The following is a 26,153-nucleotide window of genomic DNA, read 5'->3' as shown; positions in this document are numbered from 1 at the left end:
AGTGAAGGATGCTTTGTTGCGAAATAGGAAGCCAATTCTAGATTTAATTTTGGATTGGAGATGCTTAATGTGAGTCTGGAAGGAGAGTTTACAGTCTAACCAGTATTTGTAGTTGTCCACATATTCTAAGTCAGAAACGTCCAGAGTAGTGATGTTGGACAGGCGGGCAGGTGCAGGCAGCGATCGGTTGAAGAGCATGCATTTAGTTTTATTTGCGTTTAAGAGCAGTTGGAGGCCACGGAAGGAGAGTTGTATGGCATTGAAGCTCGCCTGGAGGCTAGTTAACACAGTGTCCAAAGAGGGGCCAGAAATATACAGAATGGTGTCATCTGTGTAGAGGTGGATCAGAGACTCACCAGCAGCAAGAGCGACATCATTGATGTATACAGAGAAGAGAGTCGGTCCAAGAATTAAACCCTGTGGCACCCCGTAGAGACTGCCAGAGGTCCGGACAACAGGCCCTCCGATTTGGCCCACTGAACTCTATCAGAGAAGTAGTTGGTGAACCAGGCGAGGCAATCATTTGAGAAACCAAGGCTATCGAGTCTGCCAATGAGGATGTGGTGATTGACAAGGTCGAAAGCCTTGGCCAGGTCGATGAATACGGCTGCACAGTATGGTTTCTTATTCGTGGCGGTTAAGATATCGTTTAGGACCTTGAGCGTGGCTGAGGTGCACCCATGACCAGCTCTGAAACCAGATTGCATAGCGGAGAAGGTACGGTGGGATTCTAAATGGTCGGTAATCTGTTTGTTGACTTGGCTTTCGAAGACCTTAGAAAGGCAGGGTAGAATAGATATAGGTCTGTAGCAGTTTGGGTCAAGCAGTTCGGTGCAGTGCTATTGACCGGGGTAGGGGTAGCCAGGTGGAAAGCATGGCCAGCCGTAGAAAAATGCTTATTGAAATTCTCAATTATAGTGGATTTATCGGTGGTGACCGTGTTTCCTATCCTCAGTGCAGTGGGCAGCTGAGAGGAGGTGCTCTTATTCTCCATGGACTTTTTTGAGTTTGTGTTGCAGGAAGCAAATTTCTGTTTGTAAAAGCCAACCTTGGTTTTTCTAACTGCCTGTGCATACTGGTTTCTAGCTTCCCTGAAAAGTTGCATATCACGGGGGCTGTTCGATGCTAATGCAGAATGCCCTAGGTTGTTTTTGTGTTGGTTAAGGGCAGTCAGGTCTGGAGAGAACCAAGGGCTATATCTGTTCCTGGATCTACATTTCTTGAATGGGGCATGTTTATTTAAGATGGTGAGGAAGGCATTTAAAAAAAATAACCAGGCATCCTCTACTGACGGGATGAGGTCAATATCCTTCCAAGATACCCGGGCCAGGTCGATTATAAAGGCCTGTTTGCTGAAGTGTTTCAGGGAGCGTTTCACAGTGATGAGTGGAGGTCGTTTGACCGCTGACCGATTACGGATGCAGGCAATTTAGATGCACTATTGTAAAGTGACTGTTCCACTGGATGTCATAAGGTGAATGCACCAATTTGTAAGTCGCTCTGGATAAGAGCGTCTGCTAAATGACTTAAATGTAAATGTAATAGCTGAGATCTTGGTTGAAAACAGCAGAGGTGTATTTAGAGGGCAAGTTGGTTAGGATGATATCTATGAGGGTGCCCATGTTTACGGCTTTGGGGTGGTACCTGGTAGGTTCATTGATCATTTGTGTGAGGCATCAAGCTTAGATTGTAGGATGGCTTGGGTGTTAAGCATGTTCCAGTTTCGGTCACCTAGCAGCACGAGCTCTGAAGATAGATGGGGGGCAGTCAGTTCACATATGGTGTCCAGAGCACAGCTGGGGGCAGAGGGTGGTCTATAGCAGGCGGCAACGGTGAGAGACTTGTTTTTAGATAAGTGGATTTTTAAAAGCAGAAGTTCGAATTGTTTGGGTACAGACCTGGATAGTAGGACAGAACTCTGCAGGCTATCTCTGCAGTAGATTGCAACACCGCTCCCTTTGGTCGTTCAATCTTGTCTGAAAATGTTGTAGTTAGGGATGGAGATTTCAGAATTTTTGGTGGTCTTCCTAAGCCAGGATTCAGACACAGCTAGAACATCCGGGTTGGCAGAGTGTGCTAAAGCAGTGAATAGAACAAACTTAGGGAGGAGGCTTCTAATGTTAACATGCATGAAACCAAGGCTATTAGGGTTACAGAAGTCATCAAAAGAGAGCGCCTGGGGAATAGGAGTGGAGCTAGGCACTGCAGGGCGTAGGGTGAGGGTACGGCTAAAAGCTATGAGAATTGGTCGTCTAGAATGTCTGGAACAGAGAGTAAAAGGAGGTTTCTGGGGGCGATAAAATAGCTTCAAGGTATAATGTACAGACAAAGGTATTGTAGGATGTGAATAAAGTGGAGGTAAACCTAGGTATTGAGTGATGATGAGAGAGATATTGTCTCTAGAAACACCATTGAATCCAGGTGATGTCATCGCATGTGTGGGTAGTGGAACTGAAAGGTTGGATAAGGTATAGTGAGCAGGACTAGAGGCTCTACAGTGAAATAAGCCAATAAACACTAACCAGAACAGCAATAGACAAGGCATATTGACATTAAGGAGAGGCATGCTTAGTCGAGTGATCATAAGGGTCGAGTGAGTAGTGAGGTTGGTTGGGGTTCACGGCGATTCAGACAGCTAGCCCGGCCATCGGTAGCAAGCTAGCATAGGATGGAGGTCTGTTTTTAGCCACCTCGTGTTTTTCCGTGGGTAGATTAGTGGGGTTCCGTGTGGTAGAGGGGATCAATCCAATTGGCAAAATAGATATAGTTATAGTGACCCAAGAAAAATGGTCCGATAGACCTATTCAGATAGCAGCCGATAAGACAGCTAACGATTAGCGGGCCACAGATGGGCGTTCAGGTAACGTCGCGACGGAGCAGCCAGACGGATAACTCCCTCAGGCAGATAACGTCGGTAGTCCAGTTGTGGAGGCCCGGTGGGGCTCCTCGTCGGCAGTAAAACGGGTCCGGATTTTTTTATTTTTTTATTTTATTTCACCTTTATTTAACCAGGTAGGCTAGTTGAGAACAAGTTCTCGTTTGCAACTGCGACCTGGCCAAGATAAAGCATAGCAGTGTGAACAGACAACACAGAGTTACACATGGAATAAACAATTAACAAGTCAATAACACAGTAGAAAAAAATGGGCAGTCTATATACAATGTGTGCAAAAGGCATGAGGAGGTAGGCGAATAATTCAGTTTTGCAGATTAACACTGGAGTGATAAATGATCAGATGGTCATGTACAGGTAGAGATATTGGTGTGCAAAAGAGCAGAAAAATAAATAAATAAAAACAGTATAAAAAACAGTATGGGAATGAGGTAGGTGAACATGGGTGGGCTATTTTCCTATAGACTATGTACAGCTGCAGCGATCGGTTAGCTGCTCGGATAGCTGATGTTTGAAGTTGGTGAGGGAGATAAAAGTCTCCAACTTCAGCGATTTTTGCAATTGTTCCAGTCACAGGCAGCAGAGTACTGGAACGAAAGGCGGCCAAATGATGTGTTGGCTTTAGGGATGATCAGTGAGATACACCTGCTGGAGCGCGTGCTACGGATGGGTGTTGCCATCGTGACCAGTGAACTGAGATAAGGCGGAGCTTTACCTAGCATGGACTTGTAGATGACCTGGAGCCAGTGGGTCTGGCGACGAATATGTAGTGAGGGCCAGCCGACTAGAGCATACAAGTCGCAGTGGTGGGTGGTATAAGGTGCTTTAGTGACAAAACGGATGGCACTGTGATAGACTGCATCCAGTTTGCTGAGTAGAGTGTTGGAAGCCATTTTGTAGATGACATCGCCGAAGTCGAGGATCGGTAGGATAGTCAGTTTTACTAGGGTAAGCTTGGCAGCGTGAGTGAAGGAGGCTTTGTTGCGGAATAGAAAGCCGACTCTTGATTTGATTTTCGATTGGAGATGTTTGATGTGGGTCTGGAAAGAGAGTTTGCAGTCTAGCCAGACACCTAGGTACTTATAGATGTCCACATATTCAAGGTCGGAACCATCCAGGGTGGTGATGCTAGTCGGGCATGCGGGTGCAGGCAGCGATCGGTTGAAAAGCATGCATTTGGTTTTACTCGCGTTTAAGAGCAGTTGGAGGCCACGGAAGGAGTGCTGTATGGCATTGAAGCTCGTTTGGAGGTTAGATAGCACAGTGTCCAATGACGGGCCGAAAGTATATAGAATGGTGTCGTCTGCGTAGAGGTGGATCAGGGAATCGCCCGCAGCAAGAGCAACATCATTGATATACACAGAGAAAAGAGTCGGCCCGAGAATTGAACCCTGTGGCACCCCCATAGAGACTGCCAGAGGACCGGACAGCATGCCCTCCGATTTGACACACTGAACTCTGTCTGCAAAGTAATTGGTGAACCAGGCAAGGCAGTCATCCGAAAAACCGAGGCTGTTGAGTCTGCCGATAAGAATATGGTGATTGACAGAGTCGAAAGCCTTGGCGAGGTCGATGAAGACTGCTGCACAGTACTGTCTTTTATCGATGGCGGTTATGATATCGTTTAGTACCTTGAGTGTGGCTGAGGTGCACCCGTGACCGGCTCGGAAACCAGATTGCACAGCGGAGAAGGTACGGTGGGATTCGAGATGGTCAGTGACCTGTTTGTTGACTTGGCTTTCGAAGACCTTAGATAGGCAGGGCAGGATGGATATAGGTCTGTAACAGTTTGGGTCCAGGGTGTTTCTCCCTTTGAAGAGGGGGATGACTGCGGCAGCTTTCCAATCCTTGGGGATCTCAGACGATATGAAAGAGAGGTTGAACAGGCTGGTAATAGGGGTTGCGACAATGGCGGCAGATAGTTTCAGAAATAGCGGGTCCAGATTGTCACGCCAGCTGATTTGTACGGGTCCAGGTTTTGCAGCTCTTTCAGAACATCTGCTATCTGGATTTGGGTAAAGGAGAACCTGGAGAGGCTTGGGTGAGGAGCTACGGGGGGGCGGAGCTGTTGGTCGAGGTTGGAGTAGCCAGGCGGAAGGCATGGCCAGCCGTTGAGAAGTGCTTATTGAAGTTTTCGATAATCATGGATTTATCGGTGGAGACCGTGTTTCCTAGCCTCAGTGCAGTGGGCAGCTGGGAGGAGGTGCTCTTGTTCTCCATGGACTTCACAGTGTCCCAGAACTTTTGGAGTTGGAGCTACAGGATGCAAACTTCTGCCTGAAGAAGCTGGCCTTAGCTTTCCTGACTGACTGCGTGTATTGGTTCCTGACTTCCCTGAACAGTTGCATATCACGGGGCTATTCGATGCTATTGCAGTCCGCCACAGGATGTTTTTGTGCTGGTCGAGGGCAGTCAGGTCTGGAGTGAACCAAGGGCTGTATCTGTTCTTGGTTCTGCATTTTTTGAATGGAGCATGCTTATCTAAAATGGTGAGGAAGTTACTTTTAAAGAATGACCATGCATCCTCAACTGACGGGATGAGGTCAATGTCCTTCCAGGATACCCGGGCCAGGTCGATTAGAAAGGCCTGTTCACAGAAGTGTTTTAGGGAGCGTTTGACAGTGATGAGGGGTGGTCGTTTGACTGCGGCTCCGTGGCGGATACAGGCGATGAGGCAGTGATCGCTGAGATCCTGGTTGAAGACAGCAGAGGTATATTTGGAGGGCCAGTTGGTCAGGATGACGTCTATGAGGGTGCCCTTGTTTACAGAGTTATGGTTGTACCTGGTGGGTTCCTTGATGATTTGAGTGAGATTGAGGGCATTTAGCTTAGATTGTAGGACTGCCGGGGTGTTAAGCATATCCCAGTTTAGGTCACCTAACAGAACGAACTCTGAAGCTAGATGGGGGGCGATCAGTTCACAAATGGTGTCCAGGGCACAGCTGGGAGCTGAGGGGGGTCGGTAGCAGGCGGCAACAGTGAGAGACTTGTTTCTGGAGAGAGTCATTTTCAAAATTAGTAGTTCAAACTGTTTGGGTATGGACCTGGAAAGTATGACATTACTTTGCAGGCTATCTCTGCAGTAGACTGCGACTCCGCCCCCTTTGGCAGTTCTATCTTGACGGAAGATGTTATAGCCGGGTATGGAAATCTCTGAATTTTTGGTGGCCTTCCTGAGCCAGGATTCAGACACGGATAGGTGATTGTAGCCCAGGAGTGGCTGATGGAACTCTTCAGGTGGCTCCGGAATAATTGATGTTTGCTCCGGGATCGACGTAAGCCAATAGTCACACGGGTTAGCGGGCCGCAGCTAGCTAGCTGCGGATTAGTGGATAGCAGCTAGCTAGCTGCGGATTATTGGATAGCAGCTAGCTGGATAGCAGCAGCTAGCTAGCAGCTAGCTAGGCGGATTAGTGGATAGCAGCTAGCTAGCTGCGGATTAGCTGGATAGGCTATTAGCGGATTAGTGGATAGCAGCTAGCTACCTGCGGATTAGCGGATAGCAGCTAGCTAGCTGCGGATTAGTGGATAGCAGCTAGCTAGCTGCGGATTAGCGGATAGCAGGTGTAAATGTGGATTAGCAGAGCTTGCGAGATCCAGGTAAATGTCCAGAGCTTTCGGTTGAAATCCGGGATATGGAGAGAAAAATAGGTCCGGTTCTGGTCTGAGTCACTCTGTACAAAACTGCTTATATGCATGAGCAAAAATCACACACACACACACACACACACACACACACACACACACACACACACACACACACACACACACACACACGACACACACACACACACACACACACAGACACACACACACACACGAGACGCACACACACACACACACACACACACACACACACACACACACACACACACACACACACACACACACACAGACAGACACACACACAAACACAGACAGACACACACACACACACACAGACAGACACACACACACACACACACACACACAGACAGACACACACACAGACAGACACACACACACACACACACACGAGACGCACACACAAACACAGACAGACACACACACACACACAGACAGACACACACACACACACACACACACACAAACACACACACACACACAAACACACACACACAGACAGACACACACACGAGACGCACACACAAACACACACACAAACACAGACAGACACACACACACACACACACACACACAGACACGAGACGCACACAGACAGATGGACATACACACACACACACACACACACACACACACACACACACACACACACACACACACACACACACACACACACACACACACACACACTGTATCTCAACTCTCCATCTCAACTGCAGCTGTTGCAAATGATTTTGGTCTCCTGATCTGCTGGAAACAGCACTACATTCTCGGTGGTGCCACCTTCTGGCTGAAACAGGGAAGTGTCACATTTAAAATCACACATTTCTGCTAATGGCAACAACAACAAAAACGGATTGGCTGTGTGGGCGTATAACGTGAACGTCTAGCGGACCCAAAGGTTCGAATCTCATCAACTACAGAATCGACTTAAAAATTCTCATGCTTGTATTTAAAGCCCTGAATGGATTAAAGCCCCATCTACATCAGCTAGCCACTACTTCAAATCCCCAAGACACGTCTCTGAACAATGGGCTGCTCCCGTCACGCCTATGGAATGTTCTCCCTGACCATGTGACTTTCTAGCACTCTGAACATTGAAAACAGTCCTTAAAAAAAACACTTCTACAGACTTTTCATAATCCTAGTCCCAATCTGAAATATATTCAGCACTCACTTCTACAGACTTTTTATAATCCTAGTCCCAATCTGAAATATATTCAGCACCCACTAATACAGACATATTTTTTTTTCATAATCTGAAATTAAAAGTGCTTTTCAAATTAAATGTATAATTATTATTATTACTACTATTATCTCTAGTATTTTATTGAGCAAGGCACTTAACTATTGTTCCTCCCGTAAATCGCTCTGGAAAAGAGCGTCTGCTAAACGACTAAAATGTAAGTGTAAATGTAGCAAATCAGGGACTTTGCAACTACTTACTACTTTTTAGTTACTTTGAAACTACTTAGCATGTTAGCTAACCCTTCCCTTAACCCTAACCTTAGCCCTTTAACCTAACTCCTAACTCTAACCTTAACCCCTAACCCCTAACTCCTTGCCTAGCTAACGTTAGCCACCTAGCTAACGTTAGCCACCTAGCTAACGTTAGCCACCTAGCTAACGTTAGCCACCTAGCTAACGTTAGCCACCTAGCTAACGTTAGCCACCTAGCTAACGTTAGCCACCTAGCTAACGTTAGCCACCTAGCTAACGTTAGCCACCTAGCTAACGTTAGCCACCTAGCTAACGTTTGCCCCCTAGCTAACGTTAGCCCCCTAGCTAACGTTAGCCCCTAGCTAACGTTTGCCAACTAGCTAACGTTAGCCGCCTAGCTAACGTTAGCCACCTAGCTAACGTTAGCCACCTAGCTAACGTTTGCCACCTAGCCAACGTTACAAATTAGCTAACGTTTGCCCCAAATGTAACGTTTGGAGCAAATAGCTAACGTTAGCCCCTATCAACGTTTGAATGCTGAACGTTAGCCACAAATTACTACATACCATACCAAACGTTAACATATACTAACGTGAGCCACCTAGCCACCACAACAAATTGGAACTACATATTGTACGGAACAACGCAAATGTATACATTTGAGCAAATAGCAGCACTCTAACATATCATACGAAATGAATGATGAACATCCACAAATTACTACATACCATACCAAACTTAACATATACTAATGTGAGGTTCCCGGATTTTTCGTTTAGAGTCGTGCACTAGAAGCATTAACTACAGAGACGGAACAACGCAATGTTGTTGAGCGATAACAAGAGCACTCTAAAACTTCACTCTGAGGATGAGTCCCAAATGGCATCCTAGTCCCTACATAGTGCACTACTTTTGAGGAGAACCTATAGGACGAACCGCATCCTAGTCCCTACATAGTGCACTACTTTTGACGAGAACCTATAGGACGAACCGCATCCTAGTCCCTACATAGTGCACTACTTTTGACCAGGGCCTATAGGACGAACCGCATCCTAGTCCCTACATAGGGCACTACTTTTGACCAGGGGCCTATAGGAAGAACCACATCCTAGTCCCTACATAGTGCACTACTTTTGACCAGGGCCTATAGGACGAACCGCATCCTAGTCCCTACATAGTGCACTACTTTTGACGAGAACCTATAGGACGAACCGCATCCTAGTCCCTACATAGTGCACTACTTTTGACGAGAGCCCTATGACACCATGTTCCCTACATAGTGCACTACTTTTGACCAGGGCCTAAAGGATGAACCGCATCCTAGTCCCTACATAGTGCACTACTTTTGACGAGAGCCCTATGACACCATGTTCCCTACATAGTGCACTACTTTTGACCAGGGCCTATAGGACGAACCGCATCCTAGTCCCTACATAGTGCACTACTTTTGACCAGAACCCCCATAGGCCAAAAAAAGGGAACAATGACACTAAATAGAGAATAAGGGGCCATTTAAGATTACATCTGAGAAAGCCAAGCACAAGGAAGTTCACTAAACTATGTTTACATTTTAATCCTATTAAAACAATCCCAGAATTCCACAGAACGGAATTGGACAACAAAAATGTTGGTCCAGCAAAGTCACTTGTAGAGTATGTAGACAATTTTATTTTTATCGTTGTATATTTTTACAGTTAACCGTTTGGATCTGGTGCAGGGTCCTTAAGCATCTGATGGAGACAATGACCCTCGTCACACAAAACATCATGTAAACTATGGCTTTAATCAAAACACCAACAGTAGAAACCCGTTCAACCGATCATTGTCACATCTAGTTTGTTTGGAAAAGCCATTATCGTAACATATTTTTATTGTTTGTTGCTACAGTTCATAACAGTCCAAGCCCAGTTAGTTAAGCTCCAGGCTTATAAAACAGACGTGGGAATGTACATACACAGTCTACAAACTGCTACTGGAGCTTAGCCCCTATTTCTCTAGACTGAAGAGAAGTGTTACTGACCGTGCTAGTAGGAAGCCAATGTTAGATGTGTTAGCTCAGTGTCATCAGTGGATACCTAGTCGGCATCTAGCAGCAGCACGGGTAGCAGCACCGGGTAGCAGCACCGGGTAGCAGCACCGGGTAGCAGCACCGGGTAGCAGCACCGGGTAGCAGCAGGAGTAATAGATAGTAGTAGATTCTAGTAGCACCGGGTAGCAGCAGGAGTAATAGATAGTAGTATATTCTAGCCGGCATCTCACGGCATCTAGCAGCACCGGGTAGCAGCAGGAGTAATAGATAGTAGTATATTCTAGTAGCACCGGGTAGCAGCAGTAGTAATAGATAGTAGTAGATTCTAGCCGGCATCTCACGGCATCTAGCAGCACCGGGTAGCAGCACCGGGTAGCAGCACCGGGTAGCAGCAGGAGTAATAGATAGTAGTAGATTCTAGTAGCACCGGGTAGCAGCAGGAGTAATAGATAGTAGTATATTCTAGCCGGCATCTCACGGCATCTAGCAGCACCGGGTAGCAGCAGGAGTAATAGATAGTAGTATATTCTAGTAGCACCGGGTAGCAGCAGTAGTAATAGATAGTAGTAGATTCTAGCTGGCATCTCACGGCATCTAGCAGCACCGGGTAGCAGCACCGGGTAGCAGCACGGGTAGCAGCAGTAGTAATAGATAGTAGTAGATTCTAGCAGCACCGGTTAGCAGCATGGGTTAATAGATAGTAGTAGATTCTAGCAGCACCGGGTAGCAGCAGTAGTAATAGATAGTAGTAGAAGTGGTAATAGTAATAGATAGTAGTAGATTCTAGCTGGTAGAAGTGGTTATAGTAATAGATAGTAGTATATTCTAGCAGGTAGAAGTGGTTATAGTAATAGATAGTAGTAGATTCTAGCAGGTAGAAGTGGTTATAGTAATAGATAGTAGTATATTCTAGCTGGTAGAAGTGGTTATAGTAGCCGGTAGTAGTATATTCTAGCAGGTAGAAGTGGTTATAGTAGCTGGTAGTAGTATATTCTAGCAGGTAGAAGTGGCTATAGTAGCCGGTAGTAGTATATTCTAGCAGGTAGAAGTGGCTATAGTAGCTGGTAGTAGTATATTCTAGCAGGTGGAAGTGGTTATAGTATTAGATAGTAGTATATTCTAACTGGTAGAAGTGGTTATAGTAGCTGGTAGTAGTAGATTCTAGCAGGTAGAAGTGGTTATAGTAGCCGGTAGTAGCATATTCTAGCAGGTAGAGCCGGTAGTAGCCGCCCCACCCACTGAGTAATAGATAGTAGTATATTCTAGCAGGTAGAGCCGGTAGTAGCAGCCCCACCCACTGAGTAATAGATAGTAGTATATTCTAGCAGGTAGAGCCGGTAGTAGCAGCCCCACCCACTGAGTAATAGATAGTAGTATATTCTAGCAGGTAGAGCCGGTAGTAGCAGCCCCACCCACTGAGTAATAGATAGTAGTATATTCTAGCAGGTAGAAGTGGTTATGTGGTCCTTCTGTAGCTCAGTTGGTAGAGCATGGCGCTTGTAACGCCAGGGTAGTGGGTTCGATCCCCGGGACCACCCATACGTAGAATGTATGCACACATGACTGTAAGTCGCTTTGGATAAAAGCGTCTGCTAAATGGCATATATATATTGTTATAGTAGCTGGTAGTAGTATATTCTAGCAGGTAGTAGCCGCCCCACCCACTGAGTAATAGATTGTAGTATATTCTAGCAGGTAGAGCCGGTAGTAGCAGCCCCACCCCAAACATAGAATTGTCTGTAAGGTCCCACAGTCGAGCATTACATTTCAAACACAGATTCAACCACAAAGACCAAGGAGGTTTTCCAATGCCTCGCAAAGAATGACATCTATTGGTAGAGGGGTAAACATAAAAAAGCAGACACTGAATATCCCTTTGAGCATGGTGACGTTATTAATTACATTTTGGATGGTGTATCAATACACCCAGTCACTACAAAGATACAGGTGTCCTTCCTAACTCAGTTGCCGGAGAGGAAGGAAACCGCTCAGGGATTTCACCATGAGGCCAATGGTGACTTTAAAACAGTTACAGAGTTTAATGAATGTGATAGGAGAAAACTGATGATGGATCAACAACATTGTAGTTACTCCACAATACTAACCTAAATGACAGAGTGAAAAGGAGGAAGACTGTACAGAATAAAAAATATTACAAACATGCATCCTGTTTGCAACAAGCCACTAAAGTAATACTGATTCAAAAAAAAGCAATTACCTTTTTGTTCCGTATACAAAGTGTTCGCATCTCAATTACAGTCCACACTGTCCTTTCCCACCTGGCCAAAAGGAGACACTGTCCTTTCCCACCTGGCCAAAAGGAGACACTGTCCTTTCCCACCTGGCCAAAAGGAGACTCTGTCCTTTCCCACCTGGCCAAAAGGAGACACTGTCCTTTCCCACCTGGCCAAAAGGAGACTCTGTCCTTTCCCACCTGGCCAAAAGGAGACTCTGTCCTTTCCCACCTGGCCAAAAGGAGACTCTGTCCTTTCCCACCTGGCCAAAAGGAGACACTGTCCTTTCCCACCTGGCCAAAAGGAGACACTGTCCTTTCCCACCTGGCCAAAAGGAGACACTGTCCTTTCCCACCTGGCCAAAAGGAGACACTGTCCTTTCCCACCTGGCCAAAAGGAGACTCTGTCCTTTCCCACCTGGCCAAAAGGAGACTCTGTCCTTTCCCACCTGGCCAAAAGGAGACTCTGTCCTTTCCCACCTGGCCAAAAGGAGACACTGTCCTTTCCCACCTGGCCAAAAGGAGACACTGTCCTTTCCCACCTGGCCAAAAGGAGACTCTGTCCTTTCCACCTGGCCAAAAGGAGACTCTGTCCTTTCCCACCTGGCCAAAAGGAGACACTGTCCTTTCCCACCTGGCCAAAAGGAGACACTGTCCTTTCCCACCTGGCCAAAAGGAGACACTGTCCTTTCCCACCTGGCCAAAAGGAGACTCTGTCCTTTCCCACCTGGCCAAAAGGAGACACTGTCCTTTCCCACCTGGCCAAAAGGAGACACTGTCCTTTCCCACCTGGCCAAAAGGAGACTCTGTCCTTTCCCACCTGGCCAAAAGGAGACTCTGTCCTTTCCCACCTGGCCAAAAGGAGACACTGTCCTTTCCCACCTGGCCAAAAGGAGACACTGTCCTTTCCCGCCTGGCCAAAAGGAGACACTGTCCTTTCCCACCTGGCCAAAAGGAGACACTGTCCTTTCCCACCTGGCCAAAAGGAGACTCTGTCCTTTCCCGCCTGGCCAAAAGGAGACTCTGTCCTTTCCCACCTGGCCAAAAGGAGACTCTGTCCTTTCCCACCTGGCCAAAAGGAGACTCTGTCCTTTCCCACCTGGCCAAAAGGAGACTCTGTCCTTTCCCACCTGGCCAAAAGGAGACTCTGTCCTTTCCCACCTGGCCAAAAGGAGACTCTGTCCTTTCCCACCTGGCCAAAAGGAGACTCTGTCCTTTTACCACCTGGCCAAAAGGAGAATCTGTCCTTTCCCACCTGGCCAAAAGGAGACTCTGTCCTTTCCCACCTGGCCAAAAGGAGACTCTGTCCGTTCCCACCTGGCCAAAAGGAGACTCTGTCCTTTCCCACCTGGCCAAAAGGAGACTCTGTCCTTTCCCACCTGGCCAAAAGGAGACTCTGTCCTTTCCCACCTGGCCAAAAGGAGAATCTGTCCTTTCCCACCTGGCCAAAAGGAGAATCTGTCCTTTCCCACCTGGCCAAAAGGAGACTCTGTCCTTTCCCACCTGGCCAAAAGGAGACTCTGTCCTTTCCCACCTGGCCAAAAGGAGACTCTGTCCTTTTACCACCTGGCCAAAAGGAGAATCTGTCCTTTCCCACCTGGCCAAAAGGAGACTCTGTCCTTTCCCACCTGGCCAAAAGGAGACTCTGTCCGTTCCCACCTGGCCAAAAGGAGACTCTGTCCTTTCCCACCTGGCCAAAAGGAGACTCTGTCCTTTCCCACCTGGCCAAAAGGAGACTCTGTCCTTTCCCACCTGGCCAAAAGGAGACTCTGTCCTTTTACCACCTGGCCAAAAGGAGAATCTGTCCTTTCCCACCTGGCCAAAAGGAGACTCTGTCCTTTCCCACCTGGCCAAAAGGAGACTGTCTGTCCGTCCTCCCACCTGGCCAAAAGGAGACTCTGTCCTTTCCCACCTGGCCAAAAGGAGACTCTGTCCTTTCCCACCTGGCCAAAAGGAGACTCTGTCCTTTCCCACCTGGCCAAAAGGAGAATCTGTCCTTTCCCACCTGGCCAAAAGGAGAATCTGTCCTTTCCCACCTGGCCAAAAGGAGACTCTGTCCTTTCCCACCTGGCCAAAAGGAGACTCCTGTCCTTTCCCACCTGGCCAAAAGGAGACTCTGTCCTTTCCCACCTGGCCAAAAGGAGAATCTGTCCTTTCCCACCTGGCCAAAAGGAGACTCTGTCCTTTCCCACCTGGCCAAAAGGAGACTCTGTCCTTTCCCACCTGGCCAAAAGGAGACTCTGTCCTTTCCCACCTGGCCAAAAGGAGACTCTGTCCTTTCCCACCTGGCCAAAAGGAGACTCTGTCCTTTCCCACCTGGCCAAAAGGAGAATCTGTCCTTTCCCACCTGGCCAAAAGGAGAATCTGTCCTTTCCCACCTGGCCAAAAGGAGACTCTGTCCTTTCCCACCTGGCCAAAAGGAGACTCTGTCCTTTCCCACCTGGCCAAAAGGAGACTCTGTCCTTTCCCACCTGGCCAAAAGGAGACTCTGTCCTTTCCCACCTGGCCAAAAGGAGACTCTGTCCTTTCCCACCTGGCCAAAAGGAGACTCTGTCCTTTCCCACCTGGCCAAAAGGAGACTCTGTCCTTTTACCACCTGGCCAAAAGGAGACTCTGTCCTTTCCCACCTGGCCAAAAGGAGACTCTGTCCTTTCCCACCTGGCCAAAAGGAGACTCTGTCCGTTCCCACCTGGCCAAAAGGAGACTCTGTCCTTTCCCACCTGGCCAAAAGGAGACTCTGTCCTTTCCCACCTGGCCAAAAGGAGACTCTGTCCTTTTCCCCACCTGGCCAAAAGGAGAATCTGTCCTTTCCCACCTGGCCAAAAGGAGAATCTGTCCTTTCCCACCTGGCCAAAAGGAGAATCTGTCCTTTCCCACCTGGCCAAAAGGAGACTCTGTCCTTTCCCACCTGGCCAAAAGGAGACTCTGTCCTTTCTCACCTGGCCAAAAGGAGACTCTGTCCTTTCCCACCTGGCCAAAAGGAGACTCTGTCCTTTCCCACCTGGCCAAAAGGAGACTCTGTCCTTTCCCACCTGGCCAATAGGAGACTCTGTCCTTTCCCACCTGGCCAAAAGGAGACTCTGTCCTTTCCCACCTGGCCAAAAGGAGACTCTGTCCTTTCCCACCTGGCCAAAAGGAGACTCTGTCCTTTCCCACCTGGCCAAAAGGAGACTCTGTCCTTTCCCACCTGGCCAAAAGGAGACTCTGTCCTTTTCCCCACCTGGCCAAAAGGAGAATCTGTCCTTTCCCACCTGGCCAAAAGGAGACTCTGTCCTTTCCCACCTGGCCAAAAGGAGACTCTGTTCATTGACTACAGCTCAGCGTTCAACACCATAGTACCCTCAAAGCTCATCACTAAGCTAAGGACCCTGGTACTAAACACCTCTCCCTGGGACTAAACACCTCCCTCTGAAACTGGACCCTGGGACTAAACACCTCCCTCTACAACTGGACCCTGGGACTAAACATCTCCCTCTGCAACTGGACCCTGGGACTAAACACCTCCCTCTGCAACTGGACCCTGGGACTAAACACCTCCCTCTACAACTGGACCCTGGGACTAAACACCTCCCTCTGGGACTAAACACCTCCCTCTGGGACTAAACACCTCCCTCTGGGACTAAACACCTCCCTCTGGGACTAAACACCTCCCTCTGCAACTGGACCCTGGGACTAAACACCTCCCTCTGGGACTAAACACCTCCCTCTGGGACTAAACACCTCCCTCTGCAACTGGACCCTGGGACTAAACACCTCCCTCTGCAACTGGACCCTGGAACTAAACACCTCCCTCTGCAACTGGATCCTGGGACTAAACACCTCCCTCTGGGACTAAACACCTCCCTCTGGGACTAAACACCTCCCTCTACAACTGGATCCTGGGACTAAACACCTCCATCTGGGACTAAACACCTCCCTCTGGGACTAAACACCTCCCTCTACAACTGGATCCTGGGACTAAACACCTCCCTCTGCAACTGGACCCTGGGACTAAACACCTCCCTCTGGGACTAAACACCTCCCTCTACAACTGGATCCTGGTCCCGTCCTATGGTCCCGTCCTATGAATAGGGCAATATGCACACAGTCTTGTCCTATGGATAGGGCAATATGCACACAGTCCTGTCCTATGAATAGGGCTCTATGCACACAGTCCAGTCCGATGGATAGGGCTCTATGCACACAGCCCTGTCCTATGAATAGAGCTCTATGCACACAGCCCTATCCTATGACTAGGGCAATATCCACACAGTCCTGTCCTATGGATAGGGCTCTATGCACACAGTCCTGTCCTATGGATAGGGCTCTATGCACACAGTCCTGTCCTATGGATAGGGCAATATGCACACAGCCCTGTCCTATGGATAGGGCTCTATGCACACAGTCCCGTCCTATGGATAGGGCTCTATGCACACAGTCCTGTCCTATGGATAGGGCTCTATGCACACAGTCCTGTCCTATGAATAGGGCTCTATGCACACAGCCCTGTCCTATGGATAGGGCTCTATGCACACAGTCCTATCCTATGAATAGGGCTCTATGCACACAGTCCTGTCCTATGAATAGGGCTCTATGCACACAGTCCTGTCCTATGAATAGGGCTCTATGCACACAGTCCTGTCCTATGAATAGGGCTCTATGCTGTGACGGCCCTGAATTTTTCTGAACCGTCTCAGTGCAGCTCCTTCCAATAGGGCGCTTTCCCTTTAATTCCCAATTAAATAGCCAGCATCAGCTGCACGAAAGTGGGGTTGTGATGGAGACGTGCATGAGGATGTGTTCAACCGTCAGTTCCGAAGCTTCTCTATTCCGTTTGTTTTGTTGCCGTTAAACGTGTGTTTTGTAGCCTAAGAGAGTTTACCCAGGATCGGATCCACTCTTTGCGTCCCTGGACTACACCTCTCCGTTCTTCGTGGCCTTTCTCCGCTGGAGATCTATTGGCGGATTGGATTGTCTGACTGACCGACTGACTACCACCTTTTTGTATACGGTATTTCATTTGTTTGGATGTGATGTATACTGTGATTTGTGTAGTTAGTGGTAGTTGAGGACTTAATTAAGAGTTGATCCGCTTTAAGGTTCTGTGGTAAAGTAATTGTTATATTGATTGTATGTTTAATACTGGGTTTACGCTACACGGAACGAACGGACAAACATCGCGTGACAAAAGTCACTTGTGTTCACTGAACTCCTTTACCGGGCTGGACTCTTTAGGCCCGAGGTACAGGACATTTCTGGAGGAACCAGAACTCATTGTGTTATATTATTATATGTGTGTGTAATCATTGATGTTGTTAATACAACCCACGCAAAAGAGTATAGTTGTTTTTGAAGTTCTTTCCAATGTTTTAAGGGTTTATGAAAAGTTTATTTCCATCCTGACTTTTACATAAGTCCTTTGTATTGGTGTAGACTTGACGGACCAGATGGGACTCATTCCCACCCAAACTAAAAGGAGAAACCAATGTTTTCTCTGGTAGGCACAACCTACCTGGCACCCCTATAAATAATAACCTCAAGTCAAAACCGTTACAATGCACACAGTCCTGTCCTATGAATAGGGCTCTATGCACACAGTCCTGTCCTATGAATAGGGCTCTATGCACACAGTCCTGTCCTATGAATAGGGCTCTATGCACACAGTCCTGTCCTATGAATAGGGCTCTATGCACACAGCCCTGTCCTATGGATAGGGCTCTATGCACACACAAAAAAACAGCTAATTATTGTATTGAACTACTGTCTTCTCAATCTGAGCTCAAGTTTTCTATACCAGAACCAAGCGGGTCTAAGGGGAGAACACATAGAAGGGTTATGTCACTCTGAAGCATAGCAAAGTAGTTCAGAGAACCAGGAAACACTCAGGCCTGTACTGTCACTGAGCACATGTGAAACATTAACTGAATACAGGACAACAACAACAACGAGAGACAAATGATAAGTTACAAAGATCTTGAACTCACCCGACACTAACAAGATGATGCACTGCAACATAATTCCAATCTCGGGTTCTGCTACGACCTTGTTCAGTCAACGTTCCAGTTCCCGTTTACTCGTGTTATTGACGGTGCTGTCTCTCTCTCACCCTCCTCTGTCTGAAAAAGGCACTGTTGTCTTGCTATATCTGTTCTCTGAGAGGGACGGAGGGAGAGAGGTGGGGAGGGGAGGGAGAGAGGTGGGGAGGGGAGGGAGAGAGGTGGGGAGGGGAGGGAGAGAGGTGGGGAGGGGAGAGGAGAGAGGGGAGGGGGGAGGGGAGGGTGGGGAGGGGAGGGAGAGGTGGGGAGGGGAGGGAGAGAGGGGGGAGGGGAGGGAGAGAGGGTGGGGAGGGGAGGGGAGAGGTGGGGAGGGGAGGGAGAGAGGTGGGGAGGGGAGGGAGAGAGGTGGGGAGGGGGAGGGGAGAGGTGGGGGAGGGGGGGGGAGGGGAGAGGGAGAGGTGGGGAGGGGGGGAGGGGAGGGAGAGAGGTGGGGAGGGGGAGGGGAGAGGTGGGGAGGGGGGGAGAGAGGTGGGGAGGGGAGGGAGAGAGGTGGGGAGGGGGAGGGGGAGGGAGAGGGTGGGGAGGGGGGGGGGGAGGGGGGGAGGGGAGAGGTGGGGAGGGGGGAGGGGGAGGGAGAGAGGTGGGGAGGGGGGGGGAGGGAGAGAGGTGGGGAGGGGGAGAGAGGTGGGGGGGAGGGGGAGGGGGAGGGAGGGAGAGAGGTGGGGAGGGGAGGGAGAGAGGTGGGGAGGGGAGGGAGAGAGGTGGGGAGGGGGAGGGAGAGGGTGGGGAGGGAGGGAGAGAGGTGGGGAGGGGAGGGAGAGAGGTGGGGGAGGGGGAGGGGGAGGGGGAGAGAGGTGGGGAGGGAGGGAGAGGGGTGGGGAGGGGAGAGGGGGAGGGGGGGAGGGGGAGGGAGAGAGGTGGGGAGGGGAGGGAGAGAGGTGGGGAGGGGGGAGGGAGAGAGAGGAGGGGGGAGGGGGGGAGAGAGGTGGGGAGGGGAGGGAGAGAGGTGGGGAGGGGAGGGAGAGAGGTGGGGAGGGGAGGGAGAGAGGTGGGGGAGGGGGGAGGGAGAGAGGTGGGGAGGGGGGGAGAGAGGTGGGGAGGGGAGGGAGAGAGGTGGGGAGGGGGAGGGAGAGAGAGGTGGGGGGGGGAGGGAGAGAGGTGGGGAGGGGGAGGGGGAGGGAGAGAGGTGGGGAGGGGGGAGGGAGAGAGGTGGGGAGGGGGAGGGGGGGAGGGAGAGAGGTGGGGAGGGGAGGGAGAGAGGTGGGGAGGGGGAGGGGGAGGGAGAGAGGTGGGGAGGGGGAGGGGGAGGGAGAGAGGGGGGAGGGGAGGGAGAGGGTGGGGAGGGGAGGGAGAGAGGGGGGAGGGGAGGGAGAGAGGTGGGGAGGGAGGGAGAGAGGGTGGGGAGGGGAGGGAGAGAGGTGGGGGAGGGGGGGGGGGAGGGGAGGGAGAGGGTGGGGGAGGGGGAGGGGGGAGGGAGAGAGGTGGGGAGGGGAGGGAGAGAGGTGGGGAGGGGAGGGAGAGGGTGGGGAGGGGGGAGGGGGAGGGAGAGAGGTGGGGAGGGAGGGAGAGAGGTGGGGAGGGGAGGGAGAGAGGTGGGGAGGGGGAGGGGGAGGGAGAGAGGTGGGGGAGGGAGGGAGGTGGGGAGGGGAGGGAGAGAGGTGGGGAGGGGAGGGAGAGAGGTGGGGGGGGGAGGGGGAGGGAGAGAGGTGGGGAGGGGAGGGAGAGAGGTGGGGAGGGAGGGAGAGAGGTGGGGAGGGGGGAGGGAGAGAGGTGGGGAGGGGAGGGAGAGAGGTGGGGAGGGGAGGGAGAGAGGTGGGGAGGGGGAGGGAGAGAGGTGGGGAGGGGGAGGGGAGGGAGGGAGGTGGGGAGGGGAGGGAGAGAGGTGGGGTGGGGAGGGGAGGGAGAGAGGTGGGGAGGGGAGGGGAGGGAGAGAGGTGGGGAGGGGGGGAGAGAGGTGGGAGGGAGGGAGAGGTGGGAGGGAGAGAGGTGGGGAGGGGAGGGGGAGGGAGAGAGGTGGGGAGAGGGGGAGGGGGAGGGAGAGAGGTGGGGAGGGGAGGGAGAGAGGTGGGGAGGGGGAGGGGGAGAGGAGGGAGGGGGAGGGGGGGGGAGAGAGGTGGGGAGGGGGGAGGGGGGAGGGAGAGAGGTGGGGAGGGGAGGGAGGGAGGGAGAGAGGGGGGAGGGGGAGGGGGAGGGAGAGGAGGGGGGGAGGGGGGGGGGGGGAGGGAGAGAGGTGGGGAGGGGAGGGAGAGAGGTGGGGGAGGGGGAGGGAGAGAGGTGGGGAGGGGGGGGGGGAGGGAGAGAGGTGGGGAGGGGGAGGGGGAGGGAGAGGGAGGGGAGGGAGAGGGTGGGGAGGGGGGAGGAGAGGGGAGGGAGAGAGGGGGGAGGGGGAGGGAGAGGAGGGGAGGGGAGGGAGAGAGGTGGGGAGGGAGAGAGGTGGGGAGGGAGGGAGAGAGGTGGGGAGGGAGGAGAGAGGTGGGGAGGGAGGGAGAGAGGTGGGAGGGGAGGGAGGGAGAGAGGTGGGGAGGGGAGGGAGAGAGGTGGGGAGGGGAGGGAGAGAGGTGGGGAGGGAGGGAGGGGGAGGGGAGGGAGAGGGTGGGGGGAGGGGGAGGGAGGGAGAGAGGTGGGGAGGGGAGGGAGAGAGGTGGGGAGGGGAGGGAGAGAGGTGGGGAGGGGGAGGGAGAGAGGTGGGGAGGGGGGGGGGAGAGGTGGGGAGGGGAGGGAGAGAGGTGGGGAGGGGAGGGAGAGAGGTGGGGAGGGGGAGGGAGAGAGGTGGGGGGGGGGGAGGTGGGAGGGAGGGAGAGAGGGGGGGAGGGGGAGGGAGAGAGGTGGGGAGGGGGGGAGAGAGGTGGGGAGGGGAGGGAGAGAGGTGGGGAGGGGAGGGAGAGAGGTGGGGAGGGAGGGAGAGAGGTGGGGAGGGGAGGGAGAGGGAGGTGGGGAGGGGAGGGGGAGGAGGGGGAGAGGGTGGGGAGGGAGGGAGGGAGAGGAGGGGGAGGGGGAGGGGGAGGGAGAGAGGTGGGGAGGGAGAGGGGAGGGAGGAGGTGGGGAGGGGGAGGGAGAGAGGTGGGGAGGGGGAGAGAGGTGGGGAGAGGGAGGGGGAGGGAGGGAGGGGAGGGGGGGGGGGAGGGAGAGAGGTGGGGAGGGGGGAGGGGGTGGGGAGGGGGAGGGGGAGGGGGAGGGAGAGAGGTGGGGAGGGGGAGGGGGGGAGGGAGAGAGGTGGGGAGGGGAGGGAGGGAGAGGGTGGGGAGGGGGGAGGGAGGAGGGAGGGGAGGGGGAGGGGGAGGGAGAGAGGTGGGGGAGGGGGGAGAGGGGGGGGAGGGAGAGAGGTGGGGAGGGAGGGAGAGGTGGGGAGGGGGAGGGGGAGGAGAGAGGTGGGGAGGGGAGGGAGAGAGGTGGGGAGGGGAGGGAGAGGGTGGGGAGGGGGAGGGGGAGAGGGAGAGAGGTGGGGAGGGGAGGGAGAGAGGTGGGGAGGGGAGGGAGAGAGGTGGGGAGGGGGGAGGGAGAGAGGTGGGGAGGGGAGGGAGAGAGGTGGGGAGGGGGGGAGGGAGGAGAGAGGGTGGGGAGGGGAGGGAGAGAGGTGGGGAGGGGGAGGGAGAGGTGGGGAGGGGGAGGGGGGGGGGGGGGAGAGGAGGGGAGGGGAGGGGTGGGGAGAGGGTGGGGAGGGGGGGGGGGAGGGAGAGGGTGGGAGGGGGAGAGAGGGTGGGGAGGAGGGAGGGAGGGGAGGAGGGGGGAGGGGGGAGAGAGGTGGGGAGGGAGGGAGGTGGGGAGGGGAGAGAGGGAGGGAGGGGAGGGGAGGGAGAGAGGTGGGGGGAGGGAGGAGAGGGGGAGGGGAGGGGGAGGGGTGGGGGAGGGGGGAGGGGGGGAGAGAGAGGTGGGGAGGGAGGGAGAGGGTGGGGGGGGGGAGGGAGAGAGGTGGGGAGGGGAGGGAGAGAGGTGGGGAGGGGAGGGAGAGAGGTGGGGGGGGAGGGGGAGGGAGAGAGGTGGGGGAGGGGGAGAGAGGTGGGGAGGGGAGGGAGAGAGGTGGGGAGGGGAGGGAGAGAGGTGGGGGGGGAGGGAGGAGGGGGGAGGGGAGGGAGAGAGGTGGGGAGGGGGAGGGGGGAGGGGGGGAGGGGAGGGAGAGAGGTGGGGAGGGGAGGGAGAGAGGTGGGGAGGGGGAGGGAGAGAGGTGGGGGAGGGGGAGAGGGAGGGGAGGGAGGGAGAGAGGTGGGGAGGGGGAGGGGGAGGTGGGGAGGGGGAGGGGAGGGAGGGAGGGGGGGGGGAGGGAGGGGGGAGGAGGGAGAGGGTGGGGAGGGGAGGGAGAGAGGTGGGGAGGGGGGAGGGTGGGGAGGGAGAGGGAGGTGGGGAGGGAGGGAGGTGGGGAGGGGAGGGAGAGAGGTGGGGAGGGGAGGGAGAGAGGTGGGGAGGGAGGGAGGGGGGAGGGGAGGGAGAGAGGTGGGGAGGGGAGGGAGAGAGGTGGGGAGGGGGAGGGGAGGGGGGAGGGAGGAGAGGTGGGGAGGGGAGGGAGAGAGGTGGGAGGGGGGAGGGGAGAGGGGAGGGGGGAGGGGGAGGGAGAGAGGTGGGGGAGGGGAGGGAGAGAGGGGGGAGGGGGAGGGAGAGAGGTGGGGAGGGGAGGGAGAGAGGTGGGGGGGGGGGGGGGGGGAGAGAGAGGTGGGGGGGGAGGGAGGGGGGGGAGGGGGGGAGAGAGGGGGGGAGGGGAGGGAGAGAGGTGGGGAGGGGGAGGGGGGGAGGGAGGGAGAGAGGTGGGGAGGGGGAGGGAGAGAGGTGGGGAGGGGGGGGGGGGAGGGAGGGAGGGGAGGGGGAGGGAGAGAGGTGGGGGGGGGAGGGAGAGAGGTGGGGAGGGAGGGAGAGGGAGGGAGAGGGTGGGGAGGGGGAGGGGGAGGAGGGGGGAGGGGGGAGGGAGAGAGGGGGGGAGGGGGGAGGGGAGGGAGAGGGTGGGGAGGGGGAGGGGGAGGGAGAGGGTGGGGGAGGGGGAGGGGGAGGGAGAGAGGTGGGGAGGGGGGAGGGGGAGGGAGAGAGGGTGGGGAGGGGGAGGGAGAGAGGTGGGGAGGGGAGGGAGGAGAGGTGGGGAGGGAGGGAGAGGGTGGGAGGGAGAGGGGAGGGGAGGGGGAGGGAGAGGGGGGAGGGAGGGAGAGAGGGGGGAGGGGAGGGAGAGGTGGGGAGGGGAGGGAGAGAGGTGGGGAGGGAGAGAGGTGGGGAGGGGAGGGAGGGTGGGGGGGGGAGGGAGAGAGGTGGGGAGGGAGAGAGGTGGGGAGGGAGGGAGAGAGGTGGGGAGGGAGGGAGAGAGGGGGGGGGAGGAGGGGGGGGGAGAGAGGGGAGGGAGGGGAGGGGAGGGAGGGGAGGGGGAGGGAGAGAGGTGGGGAGGGAGAGGGGGAGGGAGAGGAGGTGGGGAGGGGAGGGAGAGAGGTGGGGAGGGGGAGAGAGGTGGGGAGGGGGAGGGAGAGAGGTGGGGAGGGAGGGAGAGAGGTGGGGAGGGGGAGGGGGGAGGGAGGGAGGAGGTGGGGAGGGGGGAGGAGAGGGGAGGTGGGGAGGGGAGGGAGAGAGGTGGGGAGGGGAGGGAGAGAGGTGGGGAGGGGAGGGAGAGAGGTGGGGAGGGAGGGGAGAGAGGTGGGGAGGGGAGGGAGAGAGGTGGGGAGGGAGAGAGGTGGGGAGGGTGGGGGGAGGGAGAGGGGGGAGGGGGGAGGGGGAGGGAGGGGTGGGGAGGGAGAGAGGTGGGGAGGGAGGGAGAGAGGTGGGGGAGGGGGGGAGAGAGGTGGGGAGGGGAGGGAGAGAGGTGGGGAGGGGGGGAGAGGTGGGGAGGGGGAGGGGGAGGGAGAGAGGTGGGGAGGGGGAGGGGGAGGGAGAGAGGTGGGGAGGGGAGGGAGAGAGGTGGGGAGGGAGAGAGGTGGGGAGGGAGTGGGGAGGGAGAGAGGTGGGGAGGGGGGGGGAGAGAGGTGGGGAGGGAGAGAGAGGGGGAGGGGAGAGAGGTGGGGAGGGAGGAGAGAGGTGGGGGGGGGGAGAGAGGTGGGGAGGGAGGGAGAGAGGTGGGGAGGGGGGGAGAGGTGGGGAGGGGGAGGGAGAGGGTGGGGAGGGGGGAGGGGGAGGGAGAGAGGTGGGGAGGGGGAGGGAGAGAGGTGGGGAGGGGGAGGGAGAGAGGTGGGGAGGGGGAGGGAGAGAGTGGGGGGGGTTGCGAAAGAACAGGAGCTAGATAGGCAATGTCTGCTGCTGTTAGTGGGGGTGGGAGACGAAGGGGAGGATAGAGAGGGGGACAGGGAGGATAGAGAGGGGACGGGGAGGATAGAGAGGGGGACAGGGAGGATAGAGAGGGGGACGGGGAGGATAGAGAGGGGGACGGGGAGGATAGAGAGGGGGACGGGGAGGATAGAGAGGGGGACGGGGAGGATAGAGAGGGGGACGGGAGGATAGAGAGGGGGACAGGGAGGATAGAGAGGCTGTGGGGAGAGAGGGGGACAGGGAGGAGGGGGAGAGGCTGTGGGGGAAAGAGGGAGACAGGGAGGAGGGGAGAGGCTGTGGGGGAGAGAGGAGGACGGGGAGGAGGGAGAGGTTGCTATGACGGTATTAGGATGCCTGAGAGTCAGCTGGGGTGGACAGGAGCATCCTATCACCCTCCTTTATCAGACTTCCTCCTTTATGCCCTCTCTCTCTCTCTCTCTCTCTCTCTCTCTCTCTCTCTCTCATTCTCTCTTTATGCCCCCCCTCTCTCTCTCGCTCTCTCATTCTCTCTTTATGCCCCCTCTCTCTCTCTCTCGCTCTCTCATTCCCTCTTTATGCCCCCCTCTCTCTCTTTCTCTCGCTCTCTCTTTATGCCCCCTCTCTCTCTCGCTCTCTCATTCTCTCTTTATCCCCCCCTCTCTCTCTCTCACTCTCTCTTTATGCCCCCCCCTCTCTCTCTCACTCTCTCATTCTCTCTTTATCTCACCATCCATCTCTCTCTCACTTCCTTCTCCCTCATAAACATCCCCTACTACTCTAATAATTGTGTAATTGCAATTCGAGCATCCCCATCAGGTATCAAGGTAAGACCCAAGTGCAGACTGTGTGAAGTAACAATGTTTATTGTAACAACAGGGGAAGGTTAACGACAGGTCAAGGCAGGCAGGGGTCGATAATCCACAGTAGGAGCAAAGGTACAGTATGGCAGGCAGGCTCAGGGACAGGATCAGGGTCAGGGACAGGGTCAGGGACAGGATCAGGGTCAGGGACAGGATCAGGGTCAGGATCATGGACAGGATCAGGATCAGGGTCAGGGACAGGATCGGGGTCAGGGACAGGTTCAGGGTCAGGGACAGGATCAGGGTCAGGGACAGGATCAGGGACAGGGTCAGGGACAGGATCAGGGCCAGGGACAGGATCAGGATCAGGGACAGGGTCAGGGACAGGGTCAGGGACAGGATCAGGAACAGGATCAGGGACAGGATCAGGGACAGGGACAGGATCAGGGACAGGGACAGGATCAGGTTCAGGGTCAGGGACAGGGTCAGGGTCAGGGTCAGGATCAGGGACAGGTTCAGGGTCAGGGTCAGGGACAGGGTCAGGGTCAGGGACAGGATCAGGGTCAGGGACAGGGGGGTCAGGGACAGGATCAGGGTCAGGGACAGGATCAGGGTCAGGGACAGGGCAGGATCAGGATCAGGGACAGGATCATGGACAGGATCATGGACAGGATCAGGGTCAGGGACAGGTTCAGGGACAGGGACAGGTTCAGGGACAGGTTCAGGATCAGGGTCAGGGACAGGGACAGGATCAGGGTCAGGATCAGGGTCAGGGACAGGATCAGGGTCAGGGACAGGTTCAGGGACAGGGTCAGGGTCAGGGACAGGGACCGACAGAGTGGTCAGGCGGGCTAGTACAGGTCAGGCAGAGTGGTCAGGCGGGCTGGTACAGGTCAGGCAGAGTGGTCAGGCGGGCTAGTACAGGTCAGGCAGAGTGGTCAGGCGGGCTGGTACAGGTCAGGCAGAGTGGTCA

At 54.5% G+C, this 26,153-nt stretch overlaps 1 protein-coding gene across 1 annotated transcript in view; it reads right to left on the bottom strand.

Annotated features, from left to right (window-relative positions):
- The window catches only part of LOC124039073 (basic proline-rich protein-like), a gene marked incomplete at its 5' end in the record, with an annotated part of 39,517 nt that extends 15,821 nt beyond the window's left edge, over positions 1 to 23,696 (bottom strand). The window contains 7 exons of the mRNA XM_046354953.1: positions 19,617 to 19,681; positions 20,305 to 20,556; positions 21,206 to 21,367; positions 21,768 to 21,863; positions 22,394 to 22,461; positions 22,845 to 23,250; positions 23,657 to 23,696. Coding sequence (XP_046210909.1) covers positions 19,617 to 19,681; positions 20,305 to 20,556; positions 21,206 to 21,367; positions 21,768 to 21,863; positions 22,394 to 22,461; positions 22,845 to 23,250; positions 23,657 to 23,696 — 1,089 coding nt within the window. The remainder of the gene's footprint in view (positions 1 to 19,616; positions 19,682 to 20,304; positions 20,557 to 21,205; positions 21,368 to 21,767; positions 21,864 to 22,393; positions 22,462 to 22,844; positions 23,251 to 23,656) is intronic.
- Between the last annotated feature and the right edge of the window lie 2,457 nt (positions 23,697 to 26,153).

Source organism: Oncorhynchus gorbuscha, linkage group LG07, assembly GCF_021184085.1.
Source record: "Oncorhynchus gorbuscha isolate QuinsamMale2020 ecotype Even-year linkage group LG07, OgorEven_v1.0, whole genome shotgun sequence".
Taxonomy (NCBI): domain Eukaryota; kingdom Metazoa; phylum Chordata; class Actinopteri; order Salmoniformes; family Salmonidae; genus Oncorhynchus; species Oncorhynchus gorbuscha.
The sequence above is the reverse complement of the archived record's forward strand: the minus strand, read 5'-3'. Positions and strand labels throughout refer to the sequence as shown.